Here is an 18,668-nt window from a genome sequence, read left to right as displayed (position 1 = left end):
ATAGCTTCTATGTACCTTTCCATTTTCAGTCATCCTTTCTCAACCCTCGACTTCTAAACACTCAAAACAACCCTCTATTTCTTATCCTTATATCCTACTCTTTGTCAGTCCTTCTCTCCCTCTCTTAACCTTTCCCATAGCTTCAATTTTTCCATCCTCTGTCATCCCAGCTCATTCCTCGACTTCTAAATAATAAAAACAGACCCTTTTCTCTCTCCTTCATACCGCTAGTCAGTCCTTCTCTCCCTCTTCCAACTGTTCCCATAGCTTTGATTTTTCTATCTTCAGTCATTCCGTCACAACCGTCGACTTCTTAATCCTCAAAACAGACCCTTATTTCTCCCTTTTACCCTGCGTCAGCCATTCTTTCCCTCTTCCATCCCTTTGTATAGCTTCGACCTTTCCATCTTTAGTCATCCCGTTTCAACCGTCGACTTCTGAATACTCAAAACCGACTCTCTATATCTCCCTTTTACCCTGCGTTAGCCATTCCATCCTCTCCCATCCTTTCCTATAGCTTCAACTTTTGCACCTTCAGACAACCAGGCACAACCGTCGACTTCTGAATACTCTCAACAGACCCTAATCTCTCTCATTCATGTCCTTAATCAGTCCTTCGCTTCCTCTCCCAACCCTTCCTATAGCTTCAACCTTTCCATATCGACATCTGAATAGTAAAAACAGCCTCCTATCTCTCCCTTCTACCCCACCTTAGCCGTTCCGCCTCTTCCCAACTCTTTCCATAGCTTCAATCTTTCCATCTTCAGTAAACTTGTCAGCTCAGAGCACCGCCAGAGGTTAATAATAGGAGTCGAGGAATGCCACAGCGGGTCTGTAGATGAGCTTGTTGGCGTTCTCCGCAAACATGAAGTCCGCGTGATTGAAGTCCAGCGGAATGCGTCTGTTGAGGGCCACGTTAGGGAGCTCTGAGGCCGTCTGCGCTACGTCCTGTGAGAGAGAGAGAGAAGATTAAAGAAAAGAAAAAAAAGAGAAAAAGAAAAGAAGAAAAGAAGAAAATGAGGAAAAAAGAAGAAACGAAGAAAACGAAGACAACGAAGGCAAAGAAGTAAAGAAAAAAAGAGAAAAAAAGAAGAAAAGAAGAAAATGAGGAAAAAAGAAGAAAACGAAGAAAACGAAGGAAAAGAAGTAAAGAAAAAAAGCGAAAAAGAGAAGAAAAGAAGAAAATGAGGAAAAAAGAAGAAACGAAGAAAACGAAGGAAAATAAGTAAAGAAGAAGAGAGAGAGAGAGAGAGAGAGAGAGAGAGAGAGAGAGAGAGAGAGAGAGAGAGAGAGAGAGAGAGAGAGAGAGAGAGAGAGAGAGAGAGAGAGAGAGAGAGAGAGAGAGAGAGAGAGAGAGAGACGGAGAGAGGGGAGAGAGAGACGCCCAAGTATACACATACTTGAGGGAGAGTTTGAGAGAATTTCTGTACCCAAAGGAGAGGATTGGTGACACGGCCCTTTTCTTCGCCCAAGTGACATTTAAAGAAAGTTTCTTGACCCGGGTGGTAGTTTTTTCTTTTAGTTTTGAACCGGATGGATGGACTCATTAAAAACCCTACCATGAACCTTTGACCTTTGGAAGTTGGTCCTGGAGGATCTTCTTCCTTCTTTATTCCTATATACTTTCCCCCTCTCTAGTTCCTCTCCCACCTTTCCTTTCCTTTTTTTCTTTCTTTTCTCTTCCTACTTCCCTTCCTTTCCTCCCCCTCCTCTTCTTTCACCTTTCCTTTCTATTCTCTTCCCCCCTTCCTCTCCCCCCATCCCCTCTTCTCTTCCCCCTTTCCCTTCCTCCCTCACTCCCTTCCCCTTCTTCTGACCCCCCCAGACCTCTTTTCTTCATTCTTTTTCTTTTCTTTCTTTTCTTTCTCCTCTTTTCCTCTTTCTTTTTTCCTCTACTTCTTCCTCTTCCTTTTCTTTCTTCCTTTTTTCTTCCTTCTTTCTTCTACCTTACCCCCCTACCCTACCCCCAACTTAATAACTCTTAACTCCACTCTTCCTCCTTTCCTTTACCTAACTCAATACCTACTAACCCAACCTAACCTTACCTAACTTAACTTAACCCCACTTAACCTAATCTTCCACCTTACCCAACCTAATACTGTTGTCCTTAATACTACCTTACCTCTAACCTAACTTTACCTGTTTACCTACCTTCCTTTACCTCCTTAACCTACCTTACCTAAGTTTACCCTATACCTTTCTACCCTTTACCTTCCTTTACCTTTCTACTCTACCCCATCTCCTTCCTCCCTCCTCTCCCTCCATTCCTTTCTTCCTCCCTCACCTTCCTTCACCTTACCTTTCCCTCCTCCCCCTCCCTCCTTACCTCACTTTACCTACCTTACTTACCTTACCCTACCTAACGGCGGTCCTTCCAACCCACCCACCTAACTCACCTGCCTGTCCTTGACCTACTCTTACCAGCTTCCTCCTTCTGAGTTACACCCCTACACATTCCCTGCTGCAGACCCAAGTACCCCAGAGAGAGAGAGAAAGAGAGAGAGAGGGTAAGAGAGTTAAAAAGAAAGAAGAGAGAAGAGGAGAAAAGAAAGAAAGAAAGAAAGAGAGAGAAGGGAGAGAGGACCGAAAGAAAGGAAAAGAAAGAAAGGGAAGAAGAAAGATAGGGAGGAAGAAAGAAAGAAAGAAAGAAGCTCAAGACGTTAAAAGAAGGAGAAAAGAAAGAAAGAAAGAGAAGAAAAAGATAGAAAAAGAAAGAAAAGAGAAAGAGAGTTAGAAGGATGAAGAAAGAGAAAGAAAGAAAAGAAGAGGAAAAAAAGGAAGAAAAAAAAGAAAGAGATGAAAAAAGAAAAAGAAAAGTAAAGAGGAAAGAAAGAAAGAAGAAGGGAAGAAAAAGAAGAAAAAGAAAAAGAAAAGGAGAAAGAAAAAGGAAGAAAGAAAGAAAGAAAAAGAAAACAAAAAGAAAAGAAAAAAGAAAAGAAGAAAAGAAGAAGAAAAAAGAGAAAAAGAAGAAGAAAGAAAAGAGAAAGAACACATGAAAAAAGAACACATGAAAAAAAGAAGAAAAAGAAGAAAATAGAAGAAAAAGAAAAACAAATGAATAGGAGAAAAGAGAAAGAACACATGAAAAAAGAAGAAAAAAAAAAAAGAAAAAGAACAGCTGCATAAAATTTGGTAAATGGAGAAATCAAAATCCACTTCTCTTTCTCTATCTCCTCTCTCTCCCCCTTCCCTCCACCCCTTCCTCTCCTTCCCTTTCCTCCCCTCCCCATCCCCACTACACACCTCCTCTTCCACCCATCTCCTTCCCCTCTTCCTTCACCTCTTCCCCTTCCTATCCTTCCTCTTCCCAACACACTTCTCTCTTTTCCTTCTTTCCTTTTTCCTCTCTTCCTTCACTTCTTCCCATTCCTATCCTTCCCCTTCCCGACACACTCCTCTCTCTTCCTTCTTTCCTTCTTCCCCTCTCTCCCCCCCCTCTATTCCTTCCTCTCCCCCCCTCCCCCCCACACTTACGGGAGGCATGGAGCTGCAGAAGGTGGACGAACACTTTGTAACTTGCACCGGCGGGGAAGTGGGCGAGGATGACGGGCAGATACTCCTGAAGGTGCGGGAGAGAAGGGGGGGGTGAGGGAGAGGGGGGGGTGAGGGAGAGAGGGGGGGGTGAGGGAGAGAGGGGGGGGTGAGGGAGAGAGGGGGGGTGAGGGAGAGAGTGTGAGAGAGAGAGAGAGAGAGAGAGAGAGAGAGAGAGAGAGAGAGAGAGAGAGAGAGAGAGAGAGAGAGAGAGAGAGAGAGAGAGAGAGAGGAAAGAAGAAAAGACAAGAAAAAAATAAATGAAAAGACAAGAAGAAAAGTGACGAAAAGGAAAGTAATGAAAAGAAAAAAAGTGAGGAAAATAAAGAAAAGAAATGAGAGAGAGAGAGAGAGAGAGAGAGAGAGAGAGAGAGAGAGAGAGAGAGAGAGAGAGAGAGAGAGAGAGAGAGAAGTTTACGTTTATTTGATTATTTATTTCTTTTTTTCATTTAGTTATCTTATTATTTCCTCCTCCTTCTCCTCCTCCTCCTCCTCCTCCTACTACTACTACTACTACTACTACTACTACTACTACTACTACTACTACTACTACTACTACTACTACTACTACTACTACTACTACTACTACTACTACTACTACTACTACTACTACTTTTAAACCCTCTTCTTCTCTCCTTTCTTTACTCCCTTCCCTCCTTCCTTCTTTTTATTTTATTTCCTTCCCTTTTCCTTACCTTCTTTCTTTCTTTCTTTCCATTCTTCTAACTTTCTTTCTCTTTCTTTCTTTCTTTATATCGTTTTTTCTCTCTTTCTTTCTTTCTATGTTTCTTTTTTTATCTTCCTTCCTTCTTTCCTCCCTTTCTTCCCTCCCTTCCTTCCCCCTCCCTCCCTCCCTCTCTTTCTTTCCATCCTTCTAACTTTCTTTCTCTTTCAATCTTTCTTGATATCGTTTTTTCTCCCTCTCTTTCTTTCTTTCTATCTATCTTTCTTTCTTATATTTCTTCCTTCTTTCCTCCCTCTCTTCCCTTCCTTCCTTCCCCCCTCCCCTTCCCTCCTTCCCCAACACCCACTTACCTTATCAATATACTCGCGGTTGAACCCTGTCTGAAACTGCTGAATGAACACACAAACGGGCCTCGTGGGGGAGTAAGGGCCACAGAACGCAGCCTTTTGGGGCGCCCTCGAGTCTGGCATCAGGGGAAGGAGCTCCAGGATGCCCGCCCGCTGTAGGACTCTCTGTAGGATGCGTAGGATGGGATGGAAGAGAAAGGGGATGAGGTTAGGAGAGGAGAATGTGAAAGGGGAGATGAAAAGGGAAAAGTAGAGAGGAAGGAAAGGAAGATTAGAAGGTTGAGGAGGAAGAGAGAGAAAGGAAGAAGGGAAGAGAAGAAGAGGAGGAAGGGGATGGAAGAGCAGGGAATGAGGTTAGGAGAGGAGAATGTGAAAGGGAGAAGAAAAGGAAAAGAAGAGAGGAAGGGAAGAAAGATTAGAAGGTTGAGGAGGGAGAGAGAAAGGAAGAGAGGAAAGATGAAAAATGAAAGGAGAGGAAGGGAAGGAAGATTAGAAGGTAGAGGAGGGAGAGAGAAAGGAAGAGAGGGAAGAGGGTGAAAAATGGAAGGAGAGAGAGAGAGAGAGAGAGAGAGAGAGAGAGAGAGAGAGAGAGAGAGAGAGAGAGAGAGAGAGAGAGAGAGAGAGAGAGAGAGAGAGAGAGAGAGAGAGAGAGAGAGAGAGAGAGAGAGAGAGAGAGAGAGAGAGAGAGAGAGAGAGAGACCATTCCTATGACTCGTTCAATTCATGTATTTCTTTTTTTTTTTTAGGTTTCAAAATTTCTTACTATTTGCATATTGTTGTTGTTTATTTGATTTGCCTTTTCTTATTTGTTTTCTTCTTCTTTTTCTTTTTCTTCTTCATCTTTTTCCTTCTTTTTCTTCTTTTTCTTCTTTTTCTTTTTGTCCTTTTCCCTCTTCATCATCTCCTTCCTTTATTTTTCTTCTTTTCCTTCTTTTTCTTCTTTTTTATTTCCTTTCTTCTTCTCTTCTCTCTCTCTCTCTCTCTCTTCATATATTTTTCTTTTTCCTTTCTCTTGCTTTCTTCACCATTCCTTTCTCCCTCCTTCCTTTCTTTCTTTCTTTTCCTTTTCCTATCTTTCCCCTTTCTCCTTTTCCTTCTGTTTCCCTCATTCGCCTTCCTCTCCCTTCACCCTTCCATTTTCCTTTCTTTTTTTATTTTCCTATCTTCTCATTTTTCACTTTTTCCCTTCTCTTCCATTGGTACATTCCTCATTCTTCTATTTCCTTCACCTCTCCTCCTTTCCTCCTTCCTCCTCTTCCTTCCTTTCTTTCCTTTCCTTCTGCGAATCTCCGTTTTTCCCTTCTGTCTTCTTGGTTTCCTCATCCTTATTCTTTCATTCAAGCTTTCTCCTTCCTTCCTTCTTTCTTTCTTTCCTTCCTTCCTTCCTTTCCCTTATGCAAACTTTTCAACTTCCCATCTTCCTTTCTTCCTTCCCTTAGTCCCTTCAATCCCTTCCTGTTTCCGCTCCTCCCTTTCAACTCCCCCTCTTTCCTTACCTCAATCAGGGGGTAGAAGGGTGACAGCAGGCCCAGGGGAAGCGCACGGTGGTATATGTAACCCACGGGGGCGAGGGCGACCATGGACCTAACCTGTGGGGAGAGAAGAGGTAAAGAAAACGGAGGTGAGGTGTGAGAAGTTTAAGGGGAGACTTTGCTGAGTAGATAAGGAGGGGTTGATAGGAGATGTGGAGGAGAGGTAGGGAAGGAGGAGGAGGAGGAGGAGGAGGAGGAGGAGAGGAAAAGAGGAAAGGATAGGCAAAGAATATAAAGAAAATAGACATTAGATGTTTGATAGGAGTTTTTGGAGATGAAGGAGGAGGAGGAGGAGGAGGAGGAGGAGAAGGAGGAAGAAATGAAAGAGAGAAAGAGACAGACAGACATAAAAAAGTGTCGCCAGAATAAGAAAATAACCAGCCGAAGAAGAAGAAGAAGAAGAAGAAGAAGAAGAAAAAGAAGAAGAAGAAGAAGAAGAAGTAGAAGAAGAAGAAGAAGAAGAAGAAGAAGAAGAGGAGGAGGAGGAAGTAGAAGAAAAAGGAAAAGAAGAAGAAAAAGAAGAAGAGAAGGAAGGGAAGAAGAATAAGAAGTAGAAGAAAAAGCAAAGAGAAGAAAAGGAAGAAAAACAAACAGAAAAAGAAAAAGAAGACAGAAAAAGTAAAAGAAGACAGAAAAAAAGAAAAAGAAAACAAGAAAAGAAGAAGCAGAAGAAGAACAAAAACAAGACAACAACAACAACAAAAAACAAACAAGCAAAAGGAGACGAAGAAGACAAAGACGAAGATAAAGACGAAGACGAAGAAAAAAAGAAAAACAAACAAACGAGAACAACAAGAAGAATCACCCAGCATACCCACCCAGGAGGTCATCTCGGGGTAGTAGGAGAACATGGCGAAGAAGAGCGAGGTTCCCATAGAGTAGCCGACGTAGCTGACCCTCGCCGACCCGCTCACCTCGCGCACATAGCTCAACTGTGCGGGGACATCCAACCTCGCCAACTCGTTCCATCTACACGTGAGGGAAGAAGAGAGGGAGTAAGGGAGGGCAAAGGGGTTACTAAGGGTGGGGAAAGAGGATAAAGGGGGAAAAGTAAGAAGATGAAGAAAACGAAGACGAAGAAGAAGAAGAAGGAGAATAAAGAGTGGGAAAGGAGATTTGAATGGGAAAGAAGATTAAAAGGAGAAATGGAAAAGACAGGGCCCGGAAAGAAAGATAAGAGGGTGAAAAGTAAGAAGATGTAGAAAACGAAGATGAAGACGAAGACGAAGAAGAAGAAGAAGGAGAATAAAGAGTGGGAAAGGAGATTTGAATGGGAAAGAAGATTAAAATGAGGAATGGAAGAGACAGGGCCCGGAAAGAAAGATAAAATGGCGGAAAGGAAGAACAGAAAATTAAACAGAAGAGATTAGTTTGAAATAGTTTTTTGTTCAACTTGAATTCGAATTATGGAAGAAGAGAGGAAAGAAATATAATGAAAATAGAGAAGAAAGAGGACAAGGAGAGAGGCAGGGAAAAGGGGGCGATGTTTGAAAAGGATAGAGGAGAACACGAAGAGAGGAAGGGAAAGGAGGGGAATGTTTGATAAGGATAGAGAAGAGAAAAGAAACAAGAGAAGAGAGGAAGAGAAAAAAGTGCATGTTTGATAAGGATAGAAAAGAGAGAAGAAAAAAAGAGAAGAGAGGAAGGGAAAGAAGTGCATGTTTGATAAGGATAGAGAAGAGAGAAGAAAGAGGAAGAGAAAAGAGGAAGAGAAAGAAGATTAAAAGGTTCAAAATAAAAGAAAGGAAAGAAGAGAATTAAGAGGCTGGAAAAAGAGAGGAGAAAGAAGAAGAGAAACAAGGAAATAGTGGCAGAAGAGAGGATCAAAAGGCTGAAAAAAGAGAAGTGAGGAAAGAATAGAAAAGAAGAATAGAAAAGAATAGAAGAAAAGAATAGAAGAAAAATAGAGAAAAAGGAAACAGAGGCAGAAAAGAGGATGATAAAAGAAAACTACAAGAAAACGAATCACTCAATAAAAGAAGATTAGAAGGTTCAGTAGGAAGATAAAAAAAGAAAGGAAGAAAATTCAGAGGCAGTAAAGGGTAGGTAAGAAAATTAAGAAGAGAGAAAAATGGAAATAGAAGCAGAAAAGAGGATCAGAAGATTAGAAGAAAAGGAATTACTCGTAGGAAAGATGAAAAGAATGAGAAAAAGAGGAAAGAAGAGAACTTGGAGGCTGAAAAAAAGGAAGGAAAAAAAGTAAATAAAGCAGAAAAAAGGATCAAAAGACTACAAGAAAAGTGAGTTAAGGGAAAAAAATAGAAAATAAAAGAAAAATCAGAAAAGAGAAGATTTAAATAGAGGGAAAAGAAAAAATAAAGAATCACAAAGGAATCAAACTCAACAAAGACGATCAAAAAGTTAAGTTAGCGAAGAGGAATACCACGTGACAGCGGGCAACCCACTCACGTATGGTCCCAGAAGGCGGGGTCCGAGGGGCTGAGGTACTTGTGTCTCCGGCCGTAAAAGTTGCCGCGATAGTTGCCAAGCCAGACATCATACCCTTGGTCGGCCAGGATGAAGGCTGCGGAGGAAGGGAAGGGAAAGGGTTTTGGTAATAGTGTTGGTGGTGTTGGTGGTGGCGGTAATAGTAGTAGTAGTAGTAGTAGTAGTAGTGTAATTCCTTCCTAGTGTTTGTTTGTTATTTATTTGTTTTCTATTGATCGATTGATAGACTTGCCTCTATTTTTCTCGTTTCCTCTTCTCCAATTCTATCTATCTTCTCCTTTTCCTTATCTTACACCTCTATATCTCCTCCTCCTCCTCTTCCTCTTCCTCTTCCTCTCCCCCCTCCTCCTCCTCCTCCTCCTCCTCTTCCTCTTCCTCTTCCTCTTCCTCCTCCTCCTCTTCCTCCTCCTCCTCCTCCTCCTCCTCCTCCTCCTCCTCTTCCTCCTCCTCCTCCTCCTCTTCCTCTTCCTCTCCCTCCTCCTCCTCTTCCTCTTCCTCCTCCTCCTCCTCTTCCTCTTCCTCTTCCTCCTCCTCCTTCTCCTCCTCTTCCTTCATCTCCATAAACTCCTATCAAACACTCATTATTTCCTTTTTATTATATTCTTTACTAATCCTTTCTTTATTATATTTCCCCTTTCTTCTCCGTCCATCCCTTCTTCTCTCCCTTCCTTGTCCTCTTCAATATCTATTCTTACTTCATTAGTCTCTCTACCTCTCTTTCCCTCCCTCCTCCCTCCTCTCTCTTCTCTCTCTCCTCCCTCCATCTGGCTCACACTAAAAACTTTCTCTTCCTCCCTTTCACCTTCCTGTCCTTGCCGTAGATTTAAAAGGATCCTAAACCCAATTACTGTCTCGCGAAACCCTCTTTTAAAACCTCTTCTCCTCCCCCCTTCTTCTCCCCCTCCTTCCCCTTCTTCATCTCCATATCTTTTCTCCCTCTTATCATTTTCTCCTCCCTACCCTACCCTTTCGTCCTTTAGGCTCTGTAATTAGAACCAGACAAAGAAAGGAGAAGAAAGAGAAGGTAAAGAGCAAAAGAAATACGAGAATAGATGTTTTAGTGTTTTAAGAAAGAATATATAGAGAGAGGAAAGAAGATGAAGAGAAGGAAGGAGATGAGAATATGTTAATAGATGTTGTCGTATATTAAGAAAGAAGAAGAGAAAGAAGAAAAAGAAGACAAAGAGGAGGAGGAAGACAAGAATATAGTAATAGATGTTGTGGTACTTTTAGAAAGAAGAAGAAAGAGAAGAAAGAGAAGGTGAAGGAAAGGAAGAAAATGAGAATATATTAATAGATGTTGTAGTATTTTTAGAAAGAAGAAAAAAGAGAAGAAAGAGAAGGTAAAGGAAAGGAAGAAAATGAGAATATATTAATAGATGTTGTAATGTTTTAAGAAAGAAGAGAGAGAAGAAAAAGAAGGTGAATTAAGAGAAGGAAGAAGATGGAAATACACTAATAGATGTTGTAGGTTTTTAAGGAAGAAGAAGAGAGAGAAGAAAAAGAAGATAAAGAGGAGAAAGAAAACAAGAATATACTAATAGATGTTGTAGGTTTTTAAGGAAGAAGAGAGAGAAGAAAAAGAAGGTGAATTAAGAGAAGGAAGAAGATGGAAACACACTAATAGATGTTGTAGGTTTTTAAGGAAGAATAAGAGAGAGAGGAAAAAGAAAATAAAGAGGAGGAAGAAGAAAACAATATATACTAGTAGACGTTATAGTATTTTATGACTTACAGATTTATTAAAGAACATGAAGACGATAAACGAAATAACGAACGAGACAGACAGACAGACAGATAGACAGACAGATAGATAGACAGACAAATAGAAAATGAAAGAGAGGGTGGGAGGGAGAAGTGGATAAAAAAATTCTAAGATGGGAGGAAAGGAAGGGAAAGACAGAATGTGAGAGAAAAGAAAGGGAAGGACAGATGATGAGGAAAGGATGAAGTGGACAGAGGATGGGAGGAAAAGACGATAGATAGACAGATAGACAGACTGGGAAAGAAAGAGAGAAAAAAGAGGAAATAGGAGGAAGGAAAAGTGGATAAAGAACTCTAACATCCATAAGTCTGTGTGATAGATTCCTGTTCATTCAAGGGATAGACAGACAGACAGACAGATAGACAGACAGACAGGGAGAGGGAGAGAGAAAGAGAAAGGATAGAAAGGAAGAAGTTGATAACGAATTCTAACATACAGAAGTTTGAGCAATACGAGTACTGTACATTCGAGGGATAGACAGACAGACAGACAAACAGATAGACAGAAAGAAAAGAGACAGAAGGGAAAGTCGATAGCGAATTTTAACATACAGAAGTTTTAATACGAATCATGCACGATCAAGGAATACACAAACAGACAGACAGACAGACAGACAGACAGACAGACAGGGATGTGGAGACAGAAGGGAAAGTTGATAGCGAATTCTAACACACAGAAATTTTAATACGAATCATTCACGTTCAAGGAATACACAAACAGACAGACAGACAGACAGACAGACAGACAGGGATGTGGAGACAGAAAGAAAGGAGACAGAAGGGAAAGTTAATAGCGAATTCTAACATACATAAGTTTTATTACGAATCATGCACGTTCAAGGAATACACAAACAGACAGACAGACAGACATAGACAGACAGACAGGCAGACAGACAGACAGGGATGTGGAAAGAGGATGAAAGGAGACAGAAGGGAAAATTGATAGCGAATTCTAACATACAGAAGTTTTAATACGAATCATTCACGTTCAAGGAATACACAAACAGACAGACAGACAGACATACAAGGGGAAGGAGAGAGAGAAAGAAAGATGGAATAAAAGGCAGGAGAGTCGAATGAAGACTTTCAACACCCCCCAAAAATATGATACAATTCCTATAGATTCCAGCAACATAAAAAAATATATATAAAAAATAACTAGACAGTCGTAAAACAAGACAGGCTTCGCAGATCCACCGCCAATCATACAAACTAAAAACTCTCTAGGCATACAAAAAAAGAGAGATTATAGGCTGTTAGGAAATGTCAAGGAAGCGTTACAGAGGACGGAGGGTGGACGGAAGAAAGGGAAGGAGATGAGGGAGGCTGTATTGAGGTGAAGGACGCAGGATAAAAGGAGAAAGGGAGGATGGGGAGGATGGTACAAGGGATGCATTCGTTATGAGGCCCGGGGAGGAGAAGGGAGGGAAAGGGAGGGAAAGGAATGGACGAAGGGTAGAGGCGGAGGAGGAGAAGGGAAAGGAAAGAAGGCAAGTAGAGAAAGAATGGAGAAGTAAGAGAAAGAGAAACATGAAATTGAAATAAGGGTAAAAGAAGGGAAGGGAGGAAAGGGAAGGTAGGGGAAAGGAAGGGAGGAAGGATATCTAGAGGCGAAGATGAAGAAGAGAAGGGAAAGGAAAGAAGATAAAGAGAAAAATGTAGAAATAAGAGAAAGAGAAACAAGAATTTGAAATAAGGGTAAAATAAGGGAAGGTATAAAGGGAAAATAAGGGAAAGGAAGGGAGGAAGGATATCTATAGAGGCGTAGGTGGAGAAGAGAAGAGAAAGGAAGAGAAGAAGAAGAGGAGAAAAAGAATGTAGAAATAAAGAAAAGAAAACCAAGGGAGGAGAAAGGAATGAAGGGAGGAAAGAGATAGGAAGGATAGAGAAGAAAAGAAGAGAAAGGAAGGGAAGAAGAAAAGGAGAAAAAGAATATAGAAATAAAGAAAAGAAAACCGAGAAAGTGAAGTAAGGAAAGAGAAAGGAATGAAAGGAGGAAAGAGAAAGGAAGGAAGGGAGGAAGGATAGAAAGGAAGGGAAGAAGAAGAGGAGAAAAAGAATATAGAAATAAAGAAAAAACCGAGAAAATGAAGTAAGGAAGGAGAAAGGAAAGAAAGAAGGGAAGATAAAGGGAGGAAGGATAGATAGATAGTTAGACAAGTATTAAATAGAGAAAGGGAGGAAAGGAAAAGAATAGGAAAGAATAAACAGTGAAGGATAGAGAAAATGAGATAGAGAGAAGGAGAGATAGAGAGACAGAAGGGCAATAATATCTGTCATACCAAGTGGACGTAGGAAGGAAGTGGAGAAAACATGCAAGAAATGGGACGTACAGAGAAAGGTAAGTAAAAGAGAAGGAGAGATAGAGAGATAGAAAGAATCAATGAAGTTAAAGTTTGGTATAATTGGGAGCATATGCCATTTGCGCGTTGCCTCGGTGTTCATCTCCGCATCATAGACCCTTGAGGCTGTGTGTGTGTGTGTGTGTGTGTGTGTGTGTGTGTGTGTGTGTGGTGGGGGGAGAACCCATCACCAGGCAAGGGCACCACCACCACCATCACCACCATCACCACCACCACCACCATCACCACCATCACCACCACCACCACCACCACCACCAATACAACACCACATTACCAGACCATTACTATGTATCACCACTACTAAAACGCGTCCCCACCACCACCGCCACACCACATATCAACACCACCACATATCAACACCACCACATAGTAACACCACCTCATCACCACATCACATTGCCACATTGCATCACCAAACCACCAAAAAACATCATCACCATCACACAAACATCACAAACCCACCACATTCATCACCTCGCCACCACCTCAACACCACTTCAACACCACTTCAACACCACTTCAACACCACTTCAACACCACTTCATCACCACTTCAACACCACTTCATCACCACTTCAACACCACCTCAACACCACTTCAACACCACTTCAACACCACTTCAACACCACCTCAACACCACTTCAACACCACTTCATCACCACTTCAACACCACTTCATCATCACTTCATCACCACCTCAATACCACTTCAACACCACTTCAACACCACTTCAACACCACTTCATCATCACTTCATCACCACTTCATCACTACCTCAATACCACTTCAACACCACTTCATCATCACTTCATCACCACTTCATCACTACCTCAATACCACTTCAACACCACTTCAACACCACTTCATCACCACTTCAACACCACTTCAACACCACTTCATCACCACTTCATCACCACTTCAACACCACTTCAACACCACTTCATCACCACTTCAACACCACTTCATCACCACTTCATCACCACTTCATCACCACTTCAACACCACTTCAACACCACTTCAACACCACTTCAACACCACTTCAACACCACTTCATCACCACTTCAACACCACTTCATCACCACTTCAACACCACTTCAACACCACTTCATCACCACTTCTAAACCACTTCATCACCACTTCAACACCACTTCAACACCACTTCAACACCACTTCAACACCACTTCAACACCACTTCATCACCACTTCAACACCACTTCAACACCACTTCAACACCATTTCATCACCACCTCAACACCACTTCATCACCACTTCATCACCACTTCAACACCACTTCATCACCACCCCAACACCACTTACCTAACGCTTGGTCGGGGTCGTTCAACACAAAATCTGCACTGGTGGCGAAGATTCCTGGGATGACCAACACGACTTTGCGATCTGGACTCAACCTGGGGGGGAGCAGGGGAGGGGGAGAAAAGGGAGGAGGTGAGAAAAGGGAGGAGGAGGTGAGAAAAGGGAGGAGGAGGTTAGAAAGGGAAGGGGAATTAGAAAAGGGAGGGGGTGTGAAAGGGGGGAGAGGGGGGGTTAGAAAGGGGGAGGGGGGGTTAGAAAAGGGGGAGAGAGGGTTAGGAAGGGACGGGGAGGAGGGGTACGAAGGGAAAGGGAGGAGGGTTAGAGAGGGGAAGGGGGTAGAGAGGGGGAGGGGGGGTGAGAAAGGAGAGAGGTGGGGTAGAGATGGGGGAAGGGGGGTTCAGAGAGGGGGAGGGAGGGTTAGGAAGGGAAAGGGAGGAGGGTTAGAGGGAAGGGAGAGGGGAGGGGTGAGAGGGAGAGAGGGGTAGATGGGGAAGGGGTAGAGAGGAGGAGGGTTAGGAAGGTTAGAAGAGAAGGGAGGGGGTAAGGAAGGGAAAAGGGGGTAGAAAGGGAGAGCTTTTATTTTATTTATTTTTATTGTTTTATTTATTTTTATTTTTATTTCTATTTTTATTATTTTTTATATATTATTTTTTTGTGTGTGTTTTGTTCCTCTCTATCTTTTTCAATCAAGTAACTCAACCTCTTTATTTCTCTCTCTATATGTGTACCTTTCCCTGTCTATCTACCTGTCTCTCTATCAATCTATTTATCTATCTATCTATCTATATGCATACCTTTCCATATCTATCCTTTTGTGTTATCTATCTATCTGTATCTATCTATCTATCTATATCTATCTATCTTCCACGATGTTTCAAATGTTTCAAATGTTTTCTATCTATCTATCCTTCTCTTCATTCCTAATCATCTACCTGTCTATCTATTTATCAAGGTGTTAATTGGCTCTACCTGTCCCCTTTCTTTCTTTGATATTCTAGTACACGCGTTAGACTCCTAGACGTGGACTCGACAGCCGTGATCGTATAGTGGTTAGTACATTGCGTTGTGGCCGCAATAACCCAGGTTCGAATCCTGGTCACGGCAAGGTCCAGTTAGCCAATGTTTTTATTCGACGATGGAACAAGTTGATTACATTTCTGGCGGTTTAGTTTGCTTTGGTTTCATTCACTAACAGCAAGATTACTTTTCCTGACCATTCCTTTATCTACCTGTCTATCTATTATTCTATTTATCTGTTTATCTATCTATGTGTGCCTATTTGTATCTATTTCGTTATCTATCATTCTCTTTATCTATCAGTTTGTCCATATAGGCCTACCTTTTATATCTATCTATCATCATCTATCTATCTATCTATCATCTATCATCTATATATCGTTTTTTTTTTTGATTGGATAGGCTATATTTCTTGTCTGTCTGTCTGTCTGTTTCTCTCTCTCTCTCTCTCTCTCTCTCTCTCTCTTTCTTTTCTTTTACTTATCTTCTTCCGTAAGTCTCATTTCTTGCATTTCTTTTCTCCACTTCCTTCCTACGTCCATTTGGTTGAACATATATTACTTCTGTCTCTGTCTCTCTTTCTATCTCTCTATCTCCTTTTTTTTTTATTTACCTTCGTCTGTATGTCTCATTTCTTGCATCTTTTCCCATCTCCTTCCTTCCCTTGGTTTAACACATATAATCTCTGTCTCTCTATCTCTCCTTCTTTCTATCTCATTTTCTCTATCTTTCTCTGTTACCTCCTGTTCTCTCCGTCCACTTGGTTATCTTTCTATCTCTCTCTTTCTCTTTCTCTGTACTTACCTTCGTCCCTATGTCTCATTTCTTTTATAGTTTCCCCAATTCTCTTTTATCCATGTTTTTCGATACCTTTCTATACTTGTCTCTCTTTCTATATCTCAATCTCACCTCTTCTATCTCTCTTTCCCTCCTCTTTTACTCACCTTCTTCCGTAAGTCTCATTTCTTCCATCTCTTCTCCATCTCCTCCCTTCATCAACATGGTTCGACACATCCCCATACACGTCGGGGGCTGTGTAGTGCGGGGAAGGCATCTGCGGGTACTGTCCATAACTCGTTGGTGGGGGGGGCTTGTAGTGGTCAGTAACAGGCGTGAGATATTGGTTGGTCTGGAGGTAGCGGCCGTGAGGTATTCGATGCAGTTCTATGATGTAGCCGTCCTCTGTTACGACTTCGTGTATCTCGATAGGGTAACCTCTTCGCTTGATCAACTCAGGCTGTGGGGAAGAGTATGGAAAGGCTGGTTAGGAAGATGGTCAGGTGGAGTTAGGTTGGGGTTCTTGAGGTGTGGTTTTTGAGAGCGAGAGAGCTAGAGAAAGGGACTATTTGGTTCTCGGTATACGACTTCGTGTTTCTGGATGGAGTATTCTAGACGTCTTATCAACTCAGGCGCTGGGGAAGAGTATGGAGAGACTGGTTATGAAGATGGTCAGGTGGAGTTAGGTTGGGGTTCTTGGGGTATGGGTTTTTCAGAACGAGAGAGTAATGGAAAGGAACTGTTTGGTAGGGAATGAATTGATTGAGAGGATGTGGATGAGGATGTGGAAAAAGAGGATATGAAAATTAATGGATGGAGTTAGGTGGTATTCTTGGAGTGTTGTTTTTGAGAGCGAGAGAGCTAGAAAGGGATTGTTAGCTAGGGAGAGCAGTGAGATAGATAGATAGATAGATAGGTAGAGAGAGAGAGAGAGAGAGAGAGAGAGAGTGGGAGATGCAAACTCTGAAAACGATGTCTAAAGAGATGAATCAGTAATGTTGAGCTGATAAGGTTGGCAGATGATAGACCGATGTGGATGTTGTTATCTCTCTCTCTCTCTCTCTCTCTCTCTCTCTCTCTCTCTCTCTCTCTCTCTCTCTCTCTCTCTCTCTCTCTCTCTCTCTCTCTCTTAAAAATCATCGTTATCTTACAAAACGAACATGCGTTGCAATTATTTTTTTTTCATCAATATTCGCTATTTCCGTTTTTTTTCTTCTTTTCGACAACTCTCAAGAAGAAGAAGAACACACACACACACACACACACACACACACACACACACACACACACACACACACACACACACACACACACACACACACACACACAAGCAGGAAGTCAGTGTTTACCCAGCACACCTATGAGGCAGCGACAAGCAAATACACTCAGTCTTACCAACACAAACAGTAAACCTTTAACCTTACACCTTCCCTTCCTACCTCCCTCCCTCCTTTTCTCCTTTCTCGCTCCCCCTTCGTTATCTCCTTCCCACCCTCCACCTGTCCTTTCTTAACTTAATCTTACATGATCCGAAAAGAGAAAGGATAAAGAGGAATATAAAAGGAGAGAAGAGGAAAAAGAAAGGAGACAGGAAAAATGAAAGCAAGAAAAGAGAGAGAGAAGGAAATAGAGGAAGAGCAAAAGAGTAAAATAAGAGGAGAGAGAAATAGTGAAACAAAGGAGAAACAAAAGGAGAAGAGAGGAGAAAGAGAGAAGGAGACAGAGGAGAGAGAAAGAAGGAAATAAAGAAAAAAAACAAGAGAAGGAAATAAGAGAGAGAGAAAGAATGAAACAAAGGAGAAACAAAAGGAAAAGAGAGGAGAAAGAGATGAGACAGATCGAGGAGAGAGAAAGAAGGAAATAAAGAAAAAAAACAAGAGAAGGAAATAAGAGAGAGAAAGGAGGAGGCAGAGAAAAAAGAAGGAAACAAAGAAAGAACAAAAGAAATCGAGAAGAGGAGAAAGAGAGGAGATAAGAAAACAAGAGAAGGAAAAAGAGAATTAAGAGGAATTGTCAAGAGGAAGAAGAACGAGGAAAGAGGAAAATGTGAAGTAGTTTAGAATGACGTATAGAGAAAACATAAAAAGAGAAAGAAAGAAAGAAAGGAAACAGGAGAAGAAAAAGAGAGAAGGAGAAAAAGGAAAAAAATATCAAAAGGAAGAAAACAAGAGAAAACAAACAAGTAAATGAAAGGAAAACAAAAAGAAGAAAGAGAATCAGGGAAAAAAACAAAAGATGGAAAAAGACGAGGAAGCAGAGGAAAATAAACAAAGAAAACAAGAGAAGAAGAAGAAGAAGAAGAAAAAAAGAAGAATAAGATAAAGAAGATGATAATGAAGAAGAAGAAGAAGAAGAAGAAGGAGAAAAAGAAGAAGAAGTAGATGAAGAAGAAGATGAAGAAGAAGAAGAACAAGAACAAGAAGAACTAGAAGAAGTGAAGGAAAAGAGAGAAAAAGAAGAAGAGGAAGAAGAAGAAAAGGGAGGAGAAGAAGAAAAACAAGAAGAGGAAAACGAAGAAGAGGAAGAAAACAAGAACAAGAAGATAAAAGAAAGAGAAAGAAGAGAAAGAAGAAGAGAAAGAGGAAGAAGAAGAAGAAGACGAAGAAGAATAAAAAACACAAAAAAACACTCACTTATCAAAACCAACAAGAAAGAACACCAAAGAAAAAAACCAAGCAAACACAAAAATCAACATAATATAAGAATCACCGTGGAGAGCCTGGCGTCTGGGTGCTCGGTGAGGCCTGATAGGTTGGGGCTGTGCAGGTAGTTAGCGACGGTCACCTGGTCGCTTTCCCTTCCTCCCCCCTGCGTCACCATAGCCAGGAGTAGTGTTGCCAGGGTTGCTACGTGCTGGGGCCGTCTGGGGAAGAGTAAAGACAGGATACCATAA

At 41.5% G+C, this 18,668-nt stretch overlaps 1 protein-coding gene and 1 non-coding gene across 2 annotated transcripts in view; one reads left to right on the top strand and one right to left on the bottom strand.

The window, feature by feature from the left end:
• The window catches only part of LOC127001069 (lipase lipl-1-like), a 42,432-nt gene that overhangs the window by 4,616 nt on the left and 19,148 nt on the right, over positions 1–18,668 (bottom strand). Inside the window, exons 3-10 of the mRNA XM_050865239.1 lie at positions 18,485–18,638; positions 15,943–16,235; positions 13,985–14,076; positions 8,505–8,619; positions 6,914–7,064; positions 6,060–6,152; positions 4,567–4,728; positions 3,475–3,559 (exon numbers count right to left, since the gene is read on the bottom strand). Of these exons, the coding sequence (XP_050721196.1) occupies positions 3,475–3,559; positions 4,567–4,728; positions 6,060–6,152; positions 6,914–7,064; positions 8,505–8,619; positions 13,985–14,076; positions 15,943–16,235; positions 18,485–18,638 (1,145 nt within the window). The remainder of the gene's footprint in view (positions 1–3,474; positions 3,560–4,566; positions 4,729–6,059; positions 6,153–6,913; positions 7,065–8,504; positions 8,620–13,984; positions 14,077–15,942; positions 16,236–18,484; positions 18,639–18,668) is intronic.
• On the top strand, positions 15,014–15,085 carry Trnah-gug (transfer RNA histidin (anticodon GUG)). Its single transcript has one exon. It is a non-coding gene; the product is annotated as a tRNA-His (tRNA).

Source organism: Eriocheir sinensis, chromosome 20 (genome assembly GCF_024679095.1).
Source record: "Eriocheir sinensis breed Jianghai 21 chromosome 20, ASM2467909v1, whole genome shotgun sequence".
Taxonomy (NCBI): domain Eukaryota; kingdom Metazoa; phylum Arthropoda; class Malacostraca; order Decapoda; family Varunidae; genus Eriocheir; species Eriocheir sinensis.
This window is presented reverse-complemented; position numbering and strand designations above follow the sequence as displayed.